Source organism: Galleria mellonella, unplaced genomic scaffold (assembly GCF_026898425.1).
Source record: "Galleria mellonella isolate WM207_F2 unplaced genomic scaffold, CSIRO_AGI_GalMel_v1 utg223, whole genome shotgun sequence".
Classification (NCBI taxonomy): Eukaryota; Metazoa; Arthropoda; class Insecta; order Lepidoptera; family Pyralidae; genus Galleria; species Galleria mellonella.
Genome location: NW_026442042.1, coordinates 4,348,442 through 4,369,535, shown reverse-complemented (window position 1 = coordinate 4,369,535; position 21,094 = coordinate 4,348,442). Strand labels below are relative to the sequence as shown.

Genomic DNA, 21,094 nt, shown 5'->3' with positions numbered 1-21,094 from the left:
TTTTATTTTTACGACGTATAAATGTATAGATATATGTACCTACACAAAAATGGACTATAACTATCTATGAATGTAAATATATTAAATGGTACATAACTATATATATACACATTTGATATAAATATTCCTTCCAGAGGGAGACTTTGTGCCAAAGTCGATTGTCTGGGTGCCTCTGTCCCATTCGTGTTTCAACCGTGAAGCAGCTGTGTTTGCATGGCTGTTTCAGTTTGAAGAGTAGGATATGGCGTGAATTTACTGGGTACAGAGGAGTAACACCTGAGTCCTCAGGAATGGAAACGCATGGGGGGTATCATGGGTGAAACAGTATACTCTGTTATGTCCATGGTACTGCTCATGTCTATAGGCGACGGTTACCACTTTCCATCAGATGGACCGTCAGCTTGTTTGCCATTCTAAGTTGTATAAAAAAATATATATATTAAAATCTCTAAGCATATCCATATTTTCCCGTCGCAGTTCGTTCAATTAATATAAAATATTTTGATAGTTAAAACTATAAATAAATCCCAAATTCGCTGTATAACATATACTATGATATTTCAGTACAGTATCAAAATGTTTCTGTTAAATATATGTCTATTGTTATGTGTTACGTTGATAGCCTCTGAAAAAATAAGTGAGTAATTCTTCATATTATTTATTTGAGTGTATTATATTTCATTTTATACAAATTTCATTTAAATATTTATTATGACCATCTTTTTCAAAACTAATTTATGGATGAAGTATCTGTTTACTGACGCTGACAAACAAGCTTATAGGTCACCTTATGAAAAATAGCAATCCCCGCTTACAGACCATGAGCACCATGATATCAATAGTATATTATGGTGACCATGGTACCTCATAGTAGGATTACTATGTAACACTGTATCTCTGATGTCAATAATGCTATGCGAGTATGTCTATAGGCTACGGTCACCACTCTCCATTAAGCGACACGTTGTCTCTTAAGTTCTCATCAGCTTGTTTGCCATTCTATATTGCATATTTCTTTACACCTACATGTAGGTGTAAAAACATTTAATTATTTGTTAACAGATAATGGTGGAAGTTCAGAAAATGAGTTGGAGTGGCCTGAACAATTTTCGTGCCAAGCCATTAAACTGTATCTAGATTCTGGTTTAGTTGAGGACTACAAGATATGGTGAGATAAAATATTATATAATTATTATTATTTTTAATAAATATTTAATAATTAATGAAAAATACGATAACATTATAACATATTTTAATGTGTCTTTAAAAGAAGACAAATTTGCTTATATTTTTCTGCGTGTATTTTACATGTAACACAATATATCGTGTTTAGGCAATTTTATACCAATTTTAATATGTATTTTTTTTATAATTGATGGACTTTATTCCTATATTTTATAGCATATTTTTATTACTTATCAACATCGTTTCCAGGCGTACGCCGAAAAGATCTAGAATCGACTATAATAAAGGTGCTGTAAAGTCAATTATAGTACCATCTAGTTCGAGAGTCAGTTATGGCTTAAAATACTCAGTAAGTATAATTAAAAAAAAAATAACAATAGTTGTATGCGAAGAATAAATTCTTTGTTTTATTTTGTTTTATAAATAATAATATATTTTGGTCGACGAGTTGAGTTGAGTTTTCAATTTTGTAATAATAATAAGGATTTAAAAAATGCTTAATTAAATAAATGTTAAATTGGTGCACACTCTGCACATTGATCTAGAGAAACCGATTTGGTTCCTGTACACATACTATTTCCATATCTATAAATATAAAAATATTTAAAAACTGAATCCTGCAGAATAGATATAAATTAACAGGAATTGAATAAATGCATCGATTTTCATTTTCAAACATATATTTTCGAAAATGTTTCGAACTTTTCACAAATAGATCTGAAACTCGCTATTTCTAAAAATATACCCTATCAAGTTGGCATCTACGCGATTGCCCTGGAAATTGTTGCGGTTAATTGCTGGTGAATTCATCACTATGGGCCACCTAAAAAGACTTAATGTTCACTTACGGGTAGTAAGTGAACATTAAGTCTTATCCTACCAACGTGAACAGAAGACAATTTTATTTTTCTCTTCTTAAAAAAAAAATAGATTCTTGTGTTCTTATTCAAAATTGAAAGTATTTATGAAATATTTTTAGATTCACCCACAGACTACAAACGATGAAACAAATAAAATGGTGTGCACAATAAAGAAAGGTACTAGATTCGACCGTCAAGAGGTTGAGACTATTTTACCATCTACAGATTACGAGTTTGAATCTCAAGGTAGATGTCTATATTTTTCTATTAAAAACCTACAAAACTTATTCCCAGATACTATATATTTTAAAATTAATTATTAATCATTTAAAATATTAGTCACAGTAATTGATTTAAGTTAATATAAAATATGATGTATTTTTCAGTATAAATTTTGCAGAAAATAACTTTAAAATAATGAAAAGCATTACTTCAAATACTATCAATCATTAATTTACTTAATTTTAACTTACTAGTTATAATAAAAATCGCCAATTTAGAATAATACTATATTAAAATCGTCATTCTTAAAAAATGACTGTTTTTGTCGAAGCATTTGAAGAGGAGACTTCATCCATTCCATTCATTCCATCTAAAAATTAAATCTATTCTTTATATATGTACGTTTATCATTTTTTTTTCATAAATGTTACGAATCAAAAATGTAATATATTATTATGATTTTTATTATCATAATATATTACATATATAGTATAGGTGTTTCTAATATAAGCATTGTGAACTTCAAATTTCAAAGATAAATATGATTCACTGTTGATACTGACCTTTCACTGCTTAATATATCACTAGTATATCGCTTTACGTATACAGGTCCAGATACAATAAATGATAAGTCTTGTGTCAAATATTATTCTGTAACCGACTATGGAAGTTATGAGACCAGATCCACTCTATGGGTTACTTTTTCTAACGAGGTCAATGGAACAGTACCAATAAGGTAAATAATTACATTTTCCTACTTTTATTTACTAGAAAATTCCAATTAACAAATAAATTTGTACTGACATCAGAAGGTTGAGAACCTTTCGGAATACAGCTTCTCAATCTATCTCTGTTTTCAATCAACTTCAAAAAAAGGAGATTCTAAATTCACTTATATGTTTTTTATGTTTGTTACCTGATAATTCCGTCAGTTGTAAACCGATTTGGGAAATCTTTTTATATCTGAAACAGTATACTTACAGATTGATTTAATAGAAATTTTATCAAATCGGTTCAGTAATTTAATATTTAAATGAAAATAGTTGGTTTTGTCACAATTAAAATCGGTTTTTATGAGACACAATCTTTAATTTCAAACTTTTACTTGATATCTTCAACATTCGCAAGATTATATTAACTTATTTTTAAAGTATTTCTTTTTTAATATTTTAAGTCTTACTTACTTTAATGCATTGCTTACTTTAAAATAATTAAATGTATTTAAATTATGAACTATATATCTGAAACAAAGAAAAATGTAAATATAATAATAAAAATTTTCAAACAAACGTCGACAATGTTGTCGGAGACATCAAACATGATGATAATGAGTTCTTTCAATTCTCATTAATCAATTGTCTCCAGTTACCAAGAAACATTATTCTTAATTAAATCAAAACATTGTGTTTCCATTTTTTATTTTCATGTCTCTTCAATATTAAAAAATATTCAGTTGATACTCACCTTGAGATAATTGGTAGGTGAGTAAATATGAAATTAATTAAATAAAGAAAAATAAACATATTTATTAGTTTATTTTAGGATTGATAATAACTACATTAGTTACAAAGAAACTGTGTCGCAGCTATTAACGCTCGCTCCATAACATGGGATATAAAATATAAATAACAATAACATAGGAGAAAATTAACAAAAGTTACCAAAAATAAAATAATCAATGAAATTTGTGTGTGTGAGTACGCGTGTGCGTGCGTGTGTGTGTGCGCATGTGTGCGTGCGTGTGTGTGTGTGTGTATGTGTGTGTGTGCGAGAGTGTGCGTAATTAATGACAATATTCCGTAACTCATAATATGGGATAATTATTATATATAACAAAGGTGGCCAACCGGTCGATCGCGATTATCAATGCAATCGATCGTGGCAAGGCTATAAATATAATATTTTGCTAATCTAGCAGAAGATGATCAGACACAATGCTCACACTAATATAAATAAGTAGTTACTAAGAATAATTTTCAGTTTTATATTTTCCCTTTTAATAAAACAAAAAATACTACATTATTACATAATTGTGTATTGAACTATGTTGTTTCATTTGAGATTTCAAGAAGAATGTAATTGGTAGATCGCACTGTGTTCCGTTAGTAAACAGTAGATCTTGGGTCTAGTCAAGCCGGTCACCCCTGATATATAGGATAATAGATAAAATTTATGAATTCGATAATGTTGTAAACTTTTTTTATACAAATTTTAAATAATTATATTTGAACCACTTTGGATATTAGTTCTTTTAAAAAATCGTATAATATATGATTATGCGAAACTCTTTAGTTAGATGTAATGTTTATCTTTACATTTAAAAATGCACAATTTACATAGTCTTGGCTCGTTTATTTATTTAATTTTAGATTTATCATGGCAAAATATTTACTCTTGTTTAACAGGTTTGAAGAAAAACAGTACAATAATGAACATGGTTACTTGGACTCCCATTACATCTGGGAATTTTATAATTACGACTTAGAATTCGATGACTCTGTCTTTAATATATCACAATGTAAGTATCGGTTATTTTACATTTTAATCAAATTTCAAGCATATCATATAATTAATTTATAAGAAAAGATGCTATATAAGCTGCAAATACCACCTACCATCTGACGAGCCATATGCTTGTTTACTACCATCGCAGTGAAAGAAGCTTAATTAATTTTATTAATATTAATATTTCTGCCATCATTTGTGAAACTTAAAATATTTAATAATTATATATGACAATTTTCATTATTGTAATATACTCTTTTTTTACCTAATTTTACTAAAATAATATTGCATATAATTACTCAAGTTCACCGTGTATGCCCCAGCATAAAATAGGCCACCTCTTCCTTTCCCGTGGGTGTCGTAAGAGGCGACTAAAGGAGAGTTAGGGATGAGCAACAGCGTCCCTCTTAAAACATCCTCAAAGGCCAAACTGCGGTTGCTAACCCGCCTGCCAAATATGGCAACTACTGGCAAAACTCCCCTTATAGGGGAAGACTTATGTCTAGCAGTGGACAGTTAACGGCTGAAATAATAATAATAAAAACTCAAGTTGAGTTTATTTAGGATATTTTTAATATTGCTGCTATAATAGGTATATGTATTACATGATATTTATCTGTTCTCCTTTATTCAAAGGTTGTCTGTAAGAGATTGTCATAGCGATAAGACCGTCTTTTGTACCTTTATGTATATATTTTAATCTAAACTTTATATTTCTATATTTCACTTTAAATGCTTGTCATTGTATATTTTTATGTTTTTGGTGCAATAAAGAGTTAAATAAATAAATAAAGTATAATGAGATAATAGATTAATATTTTAAATACAAATAAAACATAAAAATTTACATAAAATCGACACTAATTCATATACTTATATCAATCATCCTACTGTACATATATAAATGTAGTAAATTCATCTAACAGAGATATTTTAACACAAAAATATGTCGCGAATTGTCATTAATTATTTTTTTAAGAAATAATAAATATCATGGAATTTTTTTGCAGATGATTGCTCCTATGAGACGACAAACAAGGCTAAGGCAGTCAAAGATCCCATTATACATTACGAGAATCAAGAAGATGTAAACAGAGCTTTCGAATCGTATGTTTTCCTATGTCAATATTATCCGTACATTCTTATTTCAATCACTATTGTTGCTTAAATATTCTTTATAATGCCTTTAATTTTGAATTATTAGTTTTAAGACTTTTTCAATAAACCAAAAGTAAGAACAAAATACAAAATTCAAAATAAAAAGAAATAAAAATGGTATAAAATAATTTGGTTGTATAAGATATACTCTCAGTAACAAATATAGAAAAAACTTATAAATAATGTTAAAAATGTATAATATTTTTTTCTATAAATTACTCTAATATTTTTCTAGGATTTTAATTTTTTTTTATTTTGTAATTTGTTATTCTGTATATTTGCCTTTAAATAATTGCTTTTTCTATACATGAATTCATTGTTAAATATAACAAACAACATTATTATTTACATACATAATATAAAACATTATTTTTTAATAATTTTTATCATCAACAGATTCAAATTAAAATTCGATAAAAAATACGCTCATAAAAAGGAGCACGCCATGAGACGGAGTATCTTCGAGAAAAACCTGAGGTAAGGTAGTTAGTTAATACTAACAAATACCTATGAAACCTTTAAGTGATATCAATTTTAGATTAATTTTTAAAACATTGATGGATTTACAAATTCTTCTTTCCGACCTTCCTCCTATACTTTATTTACTACTTACGTTACGTTATTTTTTATGTGTCGCCAACTATATCCTTAAACTGAATATCCAATATTTAATCTCATATCGATCAATGCTCACAGATAATCGTCCACATAGGAAAATTTATAAAAAATCTTCTGAAAACAGACACGTCGATAAAGATAATCCCATTTTATTCTCAATATGGTGAAAATGAAATCATTAACCTCATTTTAAGAGAATATAAGTAAAATTTAACAAATTACCTAAATAAAAACACATTATAGCTGCATGCTTATTTGTCCCTTATGAAAAAATAAATCAAAACTTAACGTCTCCTACTTAACCTCTGGACGCAATGTGTTAGCACAGGAAAAATCTTTTATCGTTTTTTAATAATTTATTAGGGAAAAATGTTAAATTTCATTGGTAGATTATTTTATTTTCCATATCCAGGTTAATTAGAACAACTAACAGTCAAAACCTTGGTTACAAATTGGCAATCAATCAGTTCGCTGATCGAACTCCTGAGGAAATGAAAAGACACAAGGGTTTAATAAGACGGAAGCAGAAAAAATCCGGCAATATACCGTTTCCTTACGATGATAAAAAATTAGAAGAGTTGTCGCAGAATTTGCCAACGGAATTTGATACACGGCTTCTAGGTTTAGTCAATCCTGTCAGAAGTAAGTATCTAACTTGAAAAAAGGATGCCCCATGAGATATATTTATACCTATTTTAGTGTATTTATGACTACGTATACATAGAAATCAACTCACAGACTGACACATTTATATGTGTTGGTATCTGTAGTTGTATAACCACAGATAATATAATACTGTACTAGACACAACATAAGCATATGTAAAATGGAGATACAGATTACTCTAGTGCTCGCTTCAGGATTCGAGCAAAGCTTTCAACTATACGCAAAGGCATATCTGAGAGTACATTATGCGCCTTTTCACATACAAGCCTCCTTTCACAACATACTTGCCCCCAGAAAATAATCTTAAATACACCTATACACAACCAAAACTACAGAGGCTTATAAAATTTTATATCCATATAAAATCCATAATTTTTCAATAGTAAATACCCCAATGATGGATGAATAATTGTTTTTTTTTTAACAGATCAAGAAAGCTGTGGTTCTTGTTGGACGTATGGAACGACAGCAGCCGTCGAAGGAGCGATTGCTCGCAAAAATGGAGGCCGACTGCTAACTCTTAGTAATCAAGCTCTAATTGACTGTGCATGGGAGTATGTATTATATCGAATCCACTTGTATACTCGTATAGTCTTAGAAGTCTTGCGTGAGTATTATTATTAGATTTTGACTTTTTTTCTTAAAGAAAAAAAATCCACTACAAGAGTATTTTTTATGTTATGAAAACTGTACCTTGAAAAAACAACATATAAAATTACTCGTATTCACGAAGATAACTGAGTAAGTAAGGAACGCTTTTATATATATATATATATATATATATATATATATATATATATATATATATATATATATATATATATATATATATATATATATATATATATATATATATATATATATATATATATATATATATATATATATATATATAAATTGGACTCTTTTTTCCGCACTAAGTTTTCATTTGGGCCGTTATACGTATGTAGCTAGTACAACTAACCCAGGTCCGCACAGAAGCACAGAAGCTTCCTGAAATCTTTACAGACCTCACGGAGCGACTTCACTGATCCGAGGATTTCTGAACATTGAGAGGCCACAGCTACATATTCCAAGATTACGTAAGCCAGGCCAGCCAGGATTCATTTTTTCGGCTTCAAAACAGTCTAGACATAGAGAGCTGTCTGTAGCCCCTATAATGTATGCCCCTATGTGTATAAATATTTATTTAAGGGCAATGTCCCGTTATTATCCCTATCACTGTTTTTAAGGTTTTAATATAATAAACGATTTGACAGTCGTCGATTCAACATTGACACGGCCAATTTTAATTGTCTACAATCAGTAATTTTTGTCGCCGGTGCTGTGTGCTCTCGGCATAGAATAGGCCATCCCTTCCTTTCCCGTAGGTGTCGTAAGAGACGACTAAGGGACGGCGAGGGATGGGGAGCAGCGTCTCTCTTAAAACATCTCTAAAGCCTAACTGTGGTTGCCAATCCACCTACTGACAAAACCCCCCAAGGACAAGGCTCATGTTCAGCACTGGACAGTTAAATGCTGATATGATGATGATGATGAATAGCCTGTGTCCATCTTTAATTTTTTGTATCAGTGGATCTTTGACAAATCCATGGTCGCGCTTATATTCTTTCACTTACGCACTTAGTACGGTCATAGTTGGCAAAAATGATGGATTATGATAAAACTCAATCTTTTATAAAAATTAACTCAAAGACAAACCATAACATAATTATTATTTTAAATTTAGATATGGTGCATTCGGGTGTGACGGTGGTAGTGACACCGCAGCCTTCCAATGGATGATACAATATGGCCTGCCTACTGAAGAAGAATATGGACCTTATGCTAATCAAGTAAATATTAAAATAATAATATATCGCTATAAGTTCTCTTTGAAAGTTCCTGCGCGAATACATCCGCAATTCATCCAAAATGTATGAGAAACACCTCGTATTCATAAAAATGCCAAGGGTTAATTAAATCTACGTATTTTAGTTGACCAAGTGTTGAGACTTTTTCTTATAGATTATTTTCTTAATTTGAAATAAAGTTACAAAACCCTCTTACAAATTCATAAAAGATTTATAAAAGTAAGTCTGACATTATGAATAAAATAAATAAAAAGAGATTTGAACAAAGTTCTTACGAGCGTTTTTAAATATTTATCAAATGAAAAATATAAAGATTATATATAATGGATGTTAACAAAACTTCATTAAAGATTTTTACGTACATTCAAAAGATTCAAACAATTAAATATTCAACATATTTATTACTTTTACAAATAATCCTGTAAAATTCATGCCCTAATATTTGTATATATGCAATAATATTTTCTTAATTGAAAATATTGCAAAATAGTCAATGCATGCTTTTTATAAGATTTTCTTATTATTATATATCCCAAATATCGTTACTGATTCTGTAGTATCATAATAGCCACACGAGAAATAATTTATGGGTAATGCCCTTATCTTCTTTCCGCATAGAAGCTCTTTCAGGTTTCCCAATAATTGTCCATAAATAACTTGAACAGCCTCGACGATGTCACACGTCGCTGACTGACATTCTGAGATATGGGACCAGTCCACGAAGGCATCATTAATTCCGCTTTCAATATACAGGTTTAATAAGTGATAACTATGACAGTAGGGGCAGTAAGTACTGTCGCCTATTAGTACAAATGTAATATACTGTGTAGAGATTTATTATTTATTTTATTTCAAAGAAACGTTCTACCAATAGCATTGAACAACTGTATTTCCAAAGTATGAGAAAACTAGAAAATAATAATTTTAATTTCTTTAATTACAAAATAAAAACATGCAATCAAAATGTGTACCATATTATTTATGGTTAGGATACACGGTTTTAATGATTACTTCTTTTATTTATAAGATTTTAATTTTATTAAAATAAAAGAGTTTTCCTTTATAAAACTGGTAGTTAGTAAATATTTTGTTTTCTTTTATCTTTTAAATTACTTTTTTTTTATTATTACTATAAACAAGCACAACCTGTTTAATGCAATGTATTTGTACCTAAGCGACTTTAATTAATGGAAAAACATTCTCCATTTCACTGTATATTCTGTGCATGTCTTCATCAATTTGATTGTTAAATGCTTTGACCTCATTTTAACTATTACAATAATCGTATTTCCATATTTCAGGATGGTTATTGTCTTATTGAAAACATGACTACAATTTATCCAATACTGGGTTTTACAGACGTCACGCCAAACAGTATTGTTGCCCTTAAAGTAAGTAGTTGAAATTTTAAATATTAATTTATTTAATTACATATTCCCAAAAAGTAAAAAAATCCGTTTTCTGTAAACTATAATACAATGGATTTCGTATAACCCGCCGAGTTTAATAGACATCCCGCGCTGAGTGTGTTAACGAACTATAATTTGTTCCAATAAAACTGAATGAAAATTTAACCAAGTCTTATCGAAATTATCACATAAATACTGTAAATGAAATGAGTGACAAATCACAATATTTAATTATTTTTTTATTGAACTATGTGTTATCTTATGGAAATCCATATCATTGATTATTTGATAATTTTATTAGAATGACTGAGTTTGGGTGCCGAAAAGTTAATACTAGGTTTCTAGCAGCGATCTAATAATTTGCTTGAAGATACCTCGTTTTGAGGTGAAACGCGTCTCGTAAAACATGCGTGAACAAAATGACAGTCGGAGATTGATGGCCAATATGAAAGATTGTGGAACATCTAGTAGTAATAGGGGTGGTCAATCTTCGAGTATTGGCAGTTAGACACATACCAATTAAACCAAAAAACCGAATTAAACAAAAAAAATCCAATCAAATATTTAATTAATCATTGTATTTTGTTATAACATAGCGGACAAACGAGTATGTGGCTTACCTGATGGTAAGTGATTACCGCCGCCCATACGCATCCGTGACATAGAGAAATCGCAGGTGTATTGCCAGCTTTCTAGGAAGAAATATGCTCTATTCTTGAAGGTTTCAATGCCGTATCTCGTCCGGATATACCGCTGCTGGGAGTTGATATATTATATTTACTATTAGACTTCATCGCAATCATTCGCTTGTTTACATTTTGATTAAGTTCTATTAAAACAAATTATAATAAAATTTTATCATCAGATTATACAAAATAAATCGTATATTTAATAAAAGCGGGTTTTTAACTCATGAGAGATTCTTCTTCCTTTAATACGTTAATTATTATTTCAGGTGGCATTAATAAACCACGGTCCATTATCAACGTCTATAGATGCAAGTGGCTCATTTTCATTTTATTCTGGTGGTATCTTTTACGATCTCTCATGGTATGGTATAGTATATTCATTATTATTATCTAATAAATTTAATTTGTCTAATAGATATAAAATCATAAAAATAAATTGTAAGCTGGAAGTGCATATTCTAATTACGAAGTCAATACTTTTATTTATTTATTAGCATAGTAATTATTAAACACTTTTTTCGTTTTATAAAATATATAAAATGCGTGTATAGCTAGTCATAAATGCTTTATATAGGCCTCCAATGCATTGCAGAAAGTCAATGGATGCAGGTAACTCAAGACGGTTTCTTATAGCAGTCTATGGAACTCTATGTTCAGCAGTGGACAGATAATGACTGAGATGATGATAATGATATAAGTATTTTCCGTGTGGTTACGCAATAAGACTACGATGTGTTTACATTATAAATAGCTCTTTTCATATCTGGGTCATCATAATAAGCAAACAGTGGAATAAAGCACAATACACAATAGCAAGGGAAGGAAAACTCAAAACAAAACCCTATACCGAACCACCTTGACAGTGTGTTTGTAAATCATAGACTGAAAACATCCACTTATTGAATAAATTCTATACCAAACAAAGGAACGCTAATGTGTTATGATGATTAAATTTAATATTTTTTTTATTTATTGTGTTGTAAATAAGTTTCTACTCATATTGTAGGTGTAAATGTAAGTTTGTTTGTTTGTTTCCTCTTGGTGCTTTAATGGTTCAACTAATTTCAACAGTGTGTTTGTAAATCATAGACTAAAATCATCCATTTATTAAATAAATTCTATACCAAACAAACGGACGCTAATGTGTTATGATGATTAAATTTAATATTTTTTTATTTATTGTGTTGTAAATAAGTTCTTACTTATATTGTAAGTGTGAATATAAGTTTGATTGTTTGTTTCCTCTTGGCGCTTTAATGGTTCAACCAATTTCAACAGTGTGTTTGTAAATCATTTTTTTATGTTTTATTGTATTGTAAATAAGTTCTTACTTATATTATAAGTGTGAATTTTAAGTAAATTTGTTTGTTTATTAGCTCTTGGGGCTTTAATGGTTCAACCAATTGTCATAAAATTTGGGTACACTTACTATTTTAAATACATACCCAATGAACATACCCCGCTCACGCGGACAAAATCGCAGATATAAATTGGTGATGAATAATAAATTATATACCTAGTTGTATGTTTTTTATACTCTTATTATATTTATTGTATATTTGTATTATAATACATTTATTTATTTATTTATTTATTTCAGCACCCAAACCAACCTCGACCACGAAGTCACTCTAGTTGGTTATGGTGAAGAAAATGGGGATACCTATTGGATAATAAAAAACTCCTGGGGTTCAAACTGGGGTATAGACGGGTACATGCATATTTCTGCACGCGACAATAATTGCGGTGTGGCTACGGAACCCACATATGCAGTGGTCTAATGATAGTTACGATTTTACTTCTTTGGCGGATTTACTTTTGTTCTATTTATTCTTATCTCTTTTGTCGTATGTCGTATTATATTCGCTCGTATATATAAATATAAAAATATGCAATATTAATATACATTATATTGTTAATAATATTTTTATATATATCAATAAAAAATACGGATCAAGCACATCATTACTGTCATAGACATTTCTGTTTTTAATTATTTATTTATACTTTTATTAAGCATTTAATTTAATCTATTTTATGTAGGTTATATACATATGTTATAAACGCTGATTAAAAATAATATATAAATTATTTTTGTGAATGTCAAAATATTAATGGTCATCATAGATTAAGGCATTGTATTATCTAAGTCATACACGATGCAAATTTTGTATATTTCCATCACGTAAACAAAAAGAGACAAATATAGAACTTAAGTTAATTACATTGCAGAAAATCCGCCAAACTGATCATTAAAGGCGATAATATGGACTATGATATTATGTTTTTTATTATGCAAATACGTAATATGTACGTGGAATAAAATTAATAAAATGCAAAATATTATGCTTATTACAAATATGAAATGATGGTGTCTTATTTATAATGTTATTTTTACAACCCTACATTAATTAAATCGCTTTGTATTACTCATACAATTTCTCAATTGAGTACGTAAGATATTTGTATATACACCATGTATATATGATAAAAATAACAGAATATTCTAAATGTATGATACACATACACGTACATTTACTTTGCAAATAAAAACTATTCTCTCTTCCCTCTCTTTTCCTTTATTATATTTGTAGTGTCACGAAAAACGGAGTGTTTCATGCACAAGATGTCAACTATCGAGAGGCGAATAAAGAAACAAAGCATAATACTCCAGTGTAAGAGAGAACAATCAAACTACCTAATTAACTTATACCATGTCGCTTGACAATTTTGGTAATGGTAGGCTCATATCGTTTCTTATGGGGAAGCGACATAATGTGACATTAACTTACCTTAATAATACATTATTGTCCACCCCTGAACACGAGTCATGGTAAGCTTATACATGAAATTGTCAAAAATAACAAAATATGAGCCCTATTACTAATAGTAGTGAATTCTACCGTACTTCTCGTTATTTGCAACGACTATGGGTCCGTCTAACAAATTGTCAGCAATTTATCTCGGAAAAATCCCCTGACCGTAGGTGTCGAGTGGGTCAGTCGGATGAAAAATATATTCTTTAAACATTCAAAAATAGGTGGGTTAGGTACATCTCTATCTTTATACGAGTATAAATAACATTGGAAAGTTTTCAGTGTGTATTTAAGAATATTTTTTTAATATAAAAATTCAAAAATCATAAAAACAACTTATTGAAAAAGTATGTTTAAAGAATGTTTAGTAATATGTATTTACATACTAGCTGTATCCCGCGGCTTCACTTGGATCAATGAGTACATAAAGTATTCTATGTGCTAATTTAGGATATAACCTACAGGTACACCAAATTTCATTCAGTTCCGTTCAATAGTTTTTGTGTGAAAGATTAACAAACATTCATTCACCCATCTATCCATACATCATTACAAACTTTCATAATTATTATATTAATAGGATTACGTGACTTGGACATTTATTACTAAGAAAAGACCAAATATGACATCCTTTCTTTTGGCTGTCGGTTTTAATTACTTGCAGCATTCAACGTACTCCGTGCGTCATTGCATGGTGCGAGTGACAGGTCACTATTATATACCTTATATAACAATTGGTCATGAGAACATATGAGTTTCCGTTAATATTATGGACTGTTTGATTTGGACACTCAGAATCCAAATACGATGATTTTAATTACAAAAAGATATTTTTTATAAATGTGTTATGTAAACTGGTATATTTACGAGGTCTGTCCGGAAAGTTCGTATAAAAGTGTTCTGGAATGCGAGAAAGAGGAGTGGGGAGGCCAGGTAAGCGCAGGACCCCTTCCTTATGTCCCTAACAATGCTTCAGTTCTGGTCTGACCGCCGTGCGGTATCTGTGATCGGCATGGAGCCCGCTTCCGTTGAAGAGCAGCGCGTCGTAATCAAGTTTCTCTCGAAACTCGGCAAGAATGGCCGTGAAAGCAAAGAGTGGAAGACATCCGGGGAACCACGAACAAAAAAATCAAGAAAATCCCGCTCAAATGTCAAGACAATGTTGATTGTTTTTTTCGATGTTCGGGGGATTGTCCATCAAGAATTCGTCCCTCCAGGCCAGACAGTTGATGGAAAATATTGTGCTCAGACGCCTCAAAGCTCGTGTGGCACGAGTTCGTCCAGAATTGGCGCGAGAGGGGCGTTGGATTCTTCACCACGACAATGCCCCTGCCCACACCTCTCTTGTTGTCCGTGAGTTTTTGAGTAAAAATTCCATTAACCGAACACCCCCTACGATTTGGCCCCGTGTGACTTCTTCTTGTTCCCAAAAACCAAATTGGTACTTCGGGGGCGGCATTTGGGGGACATAAATGAGATACAAAAAGCTTGAGAAACCTACAACCAGAGGACTTTCAAGGAGCCTTCTCACAGTGGAAACGGCGTTGTGCATTATGTCACAGGGGGAGTACTTTGAAGGGGATAAAATTGATTTACCTGAATAATTGTAAAATAAAATTTTTAAAAAACTTTTATACGTACTTTCCGGACAAACCTCGTATAACAGTTTTTAAAATGGAAACTAAGAATTTATAAGTTGTCATTCGCGTCATATTACAACGCTCGGACTATAGCTGCTAGGTAATAATAGATACGAGTACTAGCCCTCCAGTGCGAGCGTCCGTAGTAATTCTACAGACAAAAACATCACAATACATTATTGCAACCGAGCTGACCACTGCGGTGAAAGTAGGTGCATTTGAAATGTTGCTAGATCCACTTTCCCATACACTGTCGTACTATCAGATAAGGGAGCAATTAGATACGAGCACATTATCTAAACTATGCGATTCACTATCTAAAGCTACTGAGAATTTTCTCTTCCCACATTATTTGCGGAGCATTTTCACTTTGTTTTTAACCTAGTTCCGTAAGGAGGAGATTATAATTTTGTCTATATTAGTCTAATATATATTATAGTGCCTACTTACTCATGGTCATATTCAGATAAACATAACCCTACTAATTCTATACCGTGAAACTTTCTAACGACAGCAGCCGGCAGAACATCTGCAATGCCTTTGGTGTTGTGGGTGATCATGGGCGGCGGTAGTCACTTACCATCAGGTGAGTCACATGCTCATTTGCCCCATGTTGTATATATATAGGCATGTAGGGTAATTATTTCGATCTATCCATATTTCTTAAAGCAAGATAAAAATCCCTCAAACTTTAAATAAAATGGATAAACTTTGGACAAATTTTAAAATAGTGATGTCAAATGACAAAGTAATGATAAATTTATTGACGAGAAATAGGTGAATAAGTTGGTACCTACTAAAAGTACCGAAATATAAATGAGTGGACTCACAGCTTGCTCGCAGCGTGATTAATGAAACACTCGTGTAAACAAACTGGGACAATATACGTATTGCTGTTTTCACAATATATTCGTTCGTAGAATTCCTATATTCTACGGCAGAGATTAAGACCTTAAAGTAAATAGATAAAAGGTACGTATAAGTAGCGATAGCGTTTGGACAAAGGCGTATGGTTAATTTATTCTTTATTTATTTATTCTTTACTAATTTATTCTTTATTACACAATAAACTTTGTACAAATAGCGAGTTTAATATTGTATATTCTATACCAGCTAACCGTTAGGTAAAAACAAAAAGTGTATGGAAGCAGTAATAAATATTATATCGAATAATATTATATATATACATAATACATACACACATATATATAGACTGGAATTTTATATCTACTATGTTATGTTTCCGACATTTATTTCGTCTTCATCCGAAAATATTCTTCAGGAGCGTACGGCACTGTGCATCATAGTGCGTTCGTCTCGTATAGCACAGAATAAGTTTATCATTAAAAATATTTAAAATAAGTTTTAAAAATATTATATTTATACCTTTCAACGTTTAATATATATTACATTATAAGAAAATGGCACTGACATATTCGTGTTTAGGAATATTCCCTATAACTTATTTATTTATTTACTTACTCGTTTACTACAACGCTATTATTACAGGCCTAATGCGACAATGTTTAATATTTATAATACCTATATCTATGATGTTACATAGCAGTCGGATAAAAATAAAAGATAATAAAAATAATCGATAAAGTAAGTGAAAGACGACCATGTAATTGAGAGAAATTAGACGAGTATTGTTACCGTTCTAAGAATAAAATTAAACTAAAAATATTGCCTAGGGTCATATCGTTTTATTAGACGATGCCTACCATACTATTACTATAGCGGGCTGCGCTTGCGCATCAAATTTAATTGCCCCCTACGGCAGAATAGTTTAAAATGTCTATGACATTTGCCATGGGAGTGGTAATGTATTAAACGGTGATTATAATTTTACGAATAAATCAAGAATGTTATAATTAGAAGACACGATAATAACTTTCGTAGTTTATGTCCTGTGGGCTTATAAGGATTATTATTGGATTATATTTGATAGTACATAGTTCATTTATGAACATAATATTGAATGTGGATACAGAGGTAACACCTAGTAACACTAAGTATGACAATCTTTTCTCACTTTTCCTTCTTACTTTTCTTTCTTATTCACTTTCCCTTTAAATTTTACCTTGCTGGTCTCTGTTGGATTGTTTTATTTGCTCTTCTAATACAATTAGGTAATTGTTTATTATAGTGCTATTTTATATATATATATATATATATATATATATATATATATATATATATATATATATATATATATATATATATATATTTTTTTTTTTTTTTAACATATTATGTGTACATTTACATTAGTCTAATTATATGTTTACAATATATGAATATATTAAGTATTACTTTATATTTCCTCAATTCAATGGTGCACCACCTGCTTATTTCTTGGTTCACCCAATAGTTGACTAGTAGGGAACACCATCCAATATTAAGTCCACCAAATGTACATAGAATTTCACTGTGCATTAAAGTTGAAATAAGTAATTATGAAATTAGTTTATTTCTTACCTCTTGTCATCTTGACGTCTCTATAAATTCTTGCGAAATTTGGTATACATGTACATAGTATTTGGGGTGGACAGAGACTTACACTATTATTATATCGATTAATCAACATATCTCGGTCACGCAGACAAAGTTACGGATAAAAACTAATAATATTGTGAATTTGTTTATTTTTTGTCTTAATGACTCGATCATCATAGTGAATTTAACATATACTTAGTATCTGTGATGAAAAAGAACTTAAAACTATTTTTTATTTCGGTCAATCAATATAATTACAATCACATGGGAAAAGTTGCGTGTAGAAACTAGTAAATTAAAATAAAATATAAATTAAAATAACAATGATGCAGATATTAACATAAGTATAAGCTAATATACCATGATGAACATTTACAAATGCGATGAGCATGTCTATCATAACCCCATGGACCGTTAATATTATCACCGTACGGCTATTGTATGTCCCCATCAAAAGAAAATACAACGTTTACAATTATGTGAATATTCAAATCGACATGTTTATTTGTCACATGTATGCTTAGGAAGAATGAAATATAAGAAATTATCTCAGCGGGGCGAACCTGGTTAGGTGTTAAAGTTTTATAGCCCAGTAGAATCTAATAAGATATTCCATGGTGAGATTATGTATACAGCTTGTGGCTTGTAAATTGAATTATGTTTGACATGCTGCCTTCTTTATTGACAACCAATACATAATTTTTAAAGAGAAGGTTATTTGCATGTAACTTTATGTTACTAAATCAGTTTTTAAGTTTACTTCCTATTCTTTGCCTATATTACTTAAATGTATATAACTATTAAAGAAGAATGGTTCCTAAGACCTTATAATTATATATTTATAACAATATGTGTATATTAAAAAGGGCCAAACATATTCGTTTAAGTGAAAATTAACTTAAAAAAAGTAATTTAAAACAAAAATTAATAACGATTAAAATCATTTGGTATTGTTTTTATATCTTAGTGTTATTTTTCATAGTTATGTTTAATTGTGGTCAATGAATTAATGAATGAATTTTATTGCTAAAAATGTAGTACAATAAAGTGATATGATAATATTACAATGGTTTTACACATTTTGTCAATACTGAAGTGCGACAGTGATAACAAAAGTTATTACAAAATAATTCTTAAATGTGTAATAATGTAAATCCATATTTACATATCCATATCCAAGTCCATACTTCTGTGTTAAATCTTAGCACGCATACTGGTAACTAAATTAAAAGAATTTTATTTAAGAATTATTACTAATTTAATAATAATGTATAATTCGATATAACTAAAATATGTAAGTAAAATACTCTTAAAATACAAACTTAAAACAGTAACAATGGATTGTTATTTTTGTCATTTCCAAATGTTTAATATGAAATGAGGTATAAATTGATGTATTTATATGTACATTAAGTAACAGATAAAACCAATAAATTACAACAATAAATCCGCAATAACTTTATCCACTCGTACAATCCAATTATACAACTTACGCAAAATGGGGTGCCATTTGTAACTGGATATTTCGCTAATTTCCAAAATCTCGCATCTCAAATCCTGCAGGGTCTCGCTTGCGAACTTTATGAATGAAATACTAGGAAGCTTATTGTTCGTTGTATATCCCTTAATTAAACAATGTTTATCGCGTTTCTGTGTCCACGGAGTTACAATATGCTTAACATTTTTTATGTATCGAGAATTTCGAGAATTTCAATAGTACTTGAACAAGAATCTCGCAATGCTTCTTGTTTGGGTTTTCTTTTTATTCAGTCTCAATTTTAATGAATGCTACAAGTTTTAGATATGCAATTTTATAAATTATATAATTTTATAAGATTAAAAGAAATATTAATTTCAAATATAGTCCATATTTTTTTATACCACTGAGGTGGCAAACAAGCATACGGCCCACCTGATGGTAAGCGGTTACCGTAGCCTATGAACGCCTGCAACACAGAGATATTATGCGCGTGTTGCCAACCCTGAAGAAACCTCTTTGGGGTTCTTAAAAGGGGGGCCCTTTTAAGAACCCCATGCTGTAGTCTCTTGGAAAAACCTCGACAGGGAACTCATTTCATAACCTGAGTGTTCGTAGGAGAAAACATCTCTGAAACCGCAACTGAATATACGTATCAAATTTCATAATTCCGTGCATGATTGAGTAACGAATACCCAAACATCTTTACAAATTTTAGCACCTAACTATTATAATAAAATTGTAATTTGACGTGGTCCGTAGATAAGAGATTATTAAGAGAAATTAACACGAGGAGTCTCAATAAGACCAAGACAAACTAAAACATAAACTTTTCAAATTTTTGTGTCTGTATGTTTTAATTAGAATTAGTTCGTTCCGGTATCACGTAAAAACTACTACATCATATTAGGTGCAGTTTTCACAGTTGTATTTTAGAAGATCTAACTTACAATTTGGTGTATGTTTCATCTTGATATGTCATCTAGAAATATTGTACTTTATTAGTGTTTCCATGTCTGAAACTACGCGCATATAGTACCCGTTACTAAGCAAGTAAGCTAGTTTATAATAAAATAGTAATAAAAACTCAAATATTTATCTATCTCCACACCAGAGATTCCACTTTCTCTACATAGTATAAAACAAACTTTAATAATATTATAAATTCAAATCAAGATAACAAACATTTATATGACGTATGTAATCAAGAAATATGAAATCATTCCATCATAGAAATTTGTAGGAAAAAGAACCATTGAAAACGCATTAGTCCAAACGGTCCCCAGAACGTGTGTTGACTGCTAACCGTCTCACTGCCGAAATCGTCGGATTTTGTTAAATAAATGATATTAGATTTCACTCATTTCTCTTTCTATTTTTCGTGGAGAGACGAAATGTGCTCGTTATTATTCGAATTTTACTACTGTTGTACGTTCGTTGTAGAATTTTAAATGCTACGGTTTTAAATACACTAGGTTGTGTAAGCTGCATTGTTTCCTA

General features: G+C 30.2%; 1 protein-coding gene across 1 annotated transcript; it reads left to right on the top strand.

Moving 5' to 3' along the window:
• Window positions 1-480: 480 nt before the first annotated feature.
• LOC113517518 (digestive cysteine proteinase 2-like) lies at window positions 481-13,531 on the top strand. Its single transcript, XM_026902206.3, has 14 exons — window positions 481-637; window positions 1,063-1,168; window positions 1,435-1,534; window positions 2,165-2,291; window positions 2,877-3,003; window positions 4,673-4,785; window positions 5,783-5,879; window positions 6,327-6,407; window positions 6,961-7,190; window positions 7,642-7,768; window positions 8,944-9,049; window positions 10,369-10,458; window positions 11,432-11,526; window positions 12,766-13,531. The coding sequence occupies exons 1-14, from the start codon at window positions 553-555 to the stop codon at window positions 12,944-12,946; spliced, it is 1,665 nt and encodes a 554-aa protein (XP_026758007.2). The 5' UTR covers window positions 481-552; the 3' UTR covers window positions 12,947-13,531.
• Window positions 13,532-21,094: the final 7,563 nt, after the last annotated feature.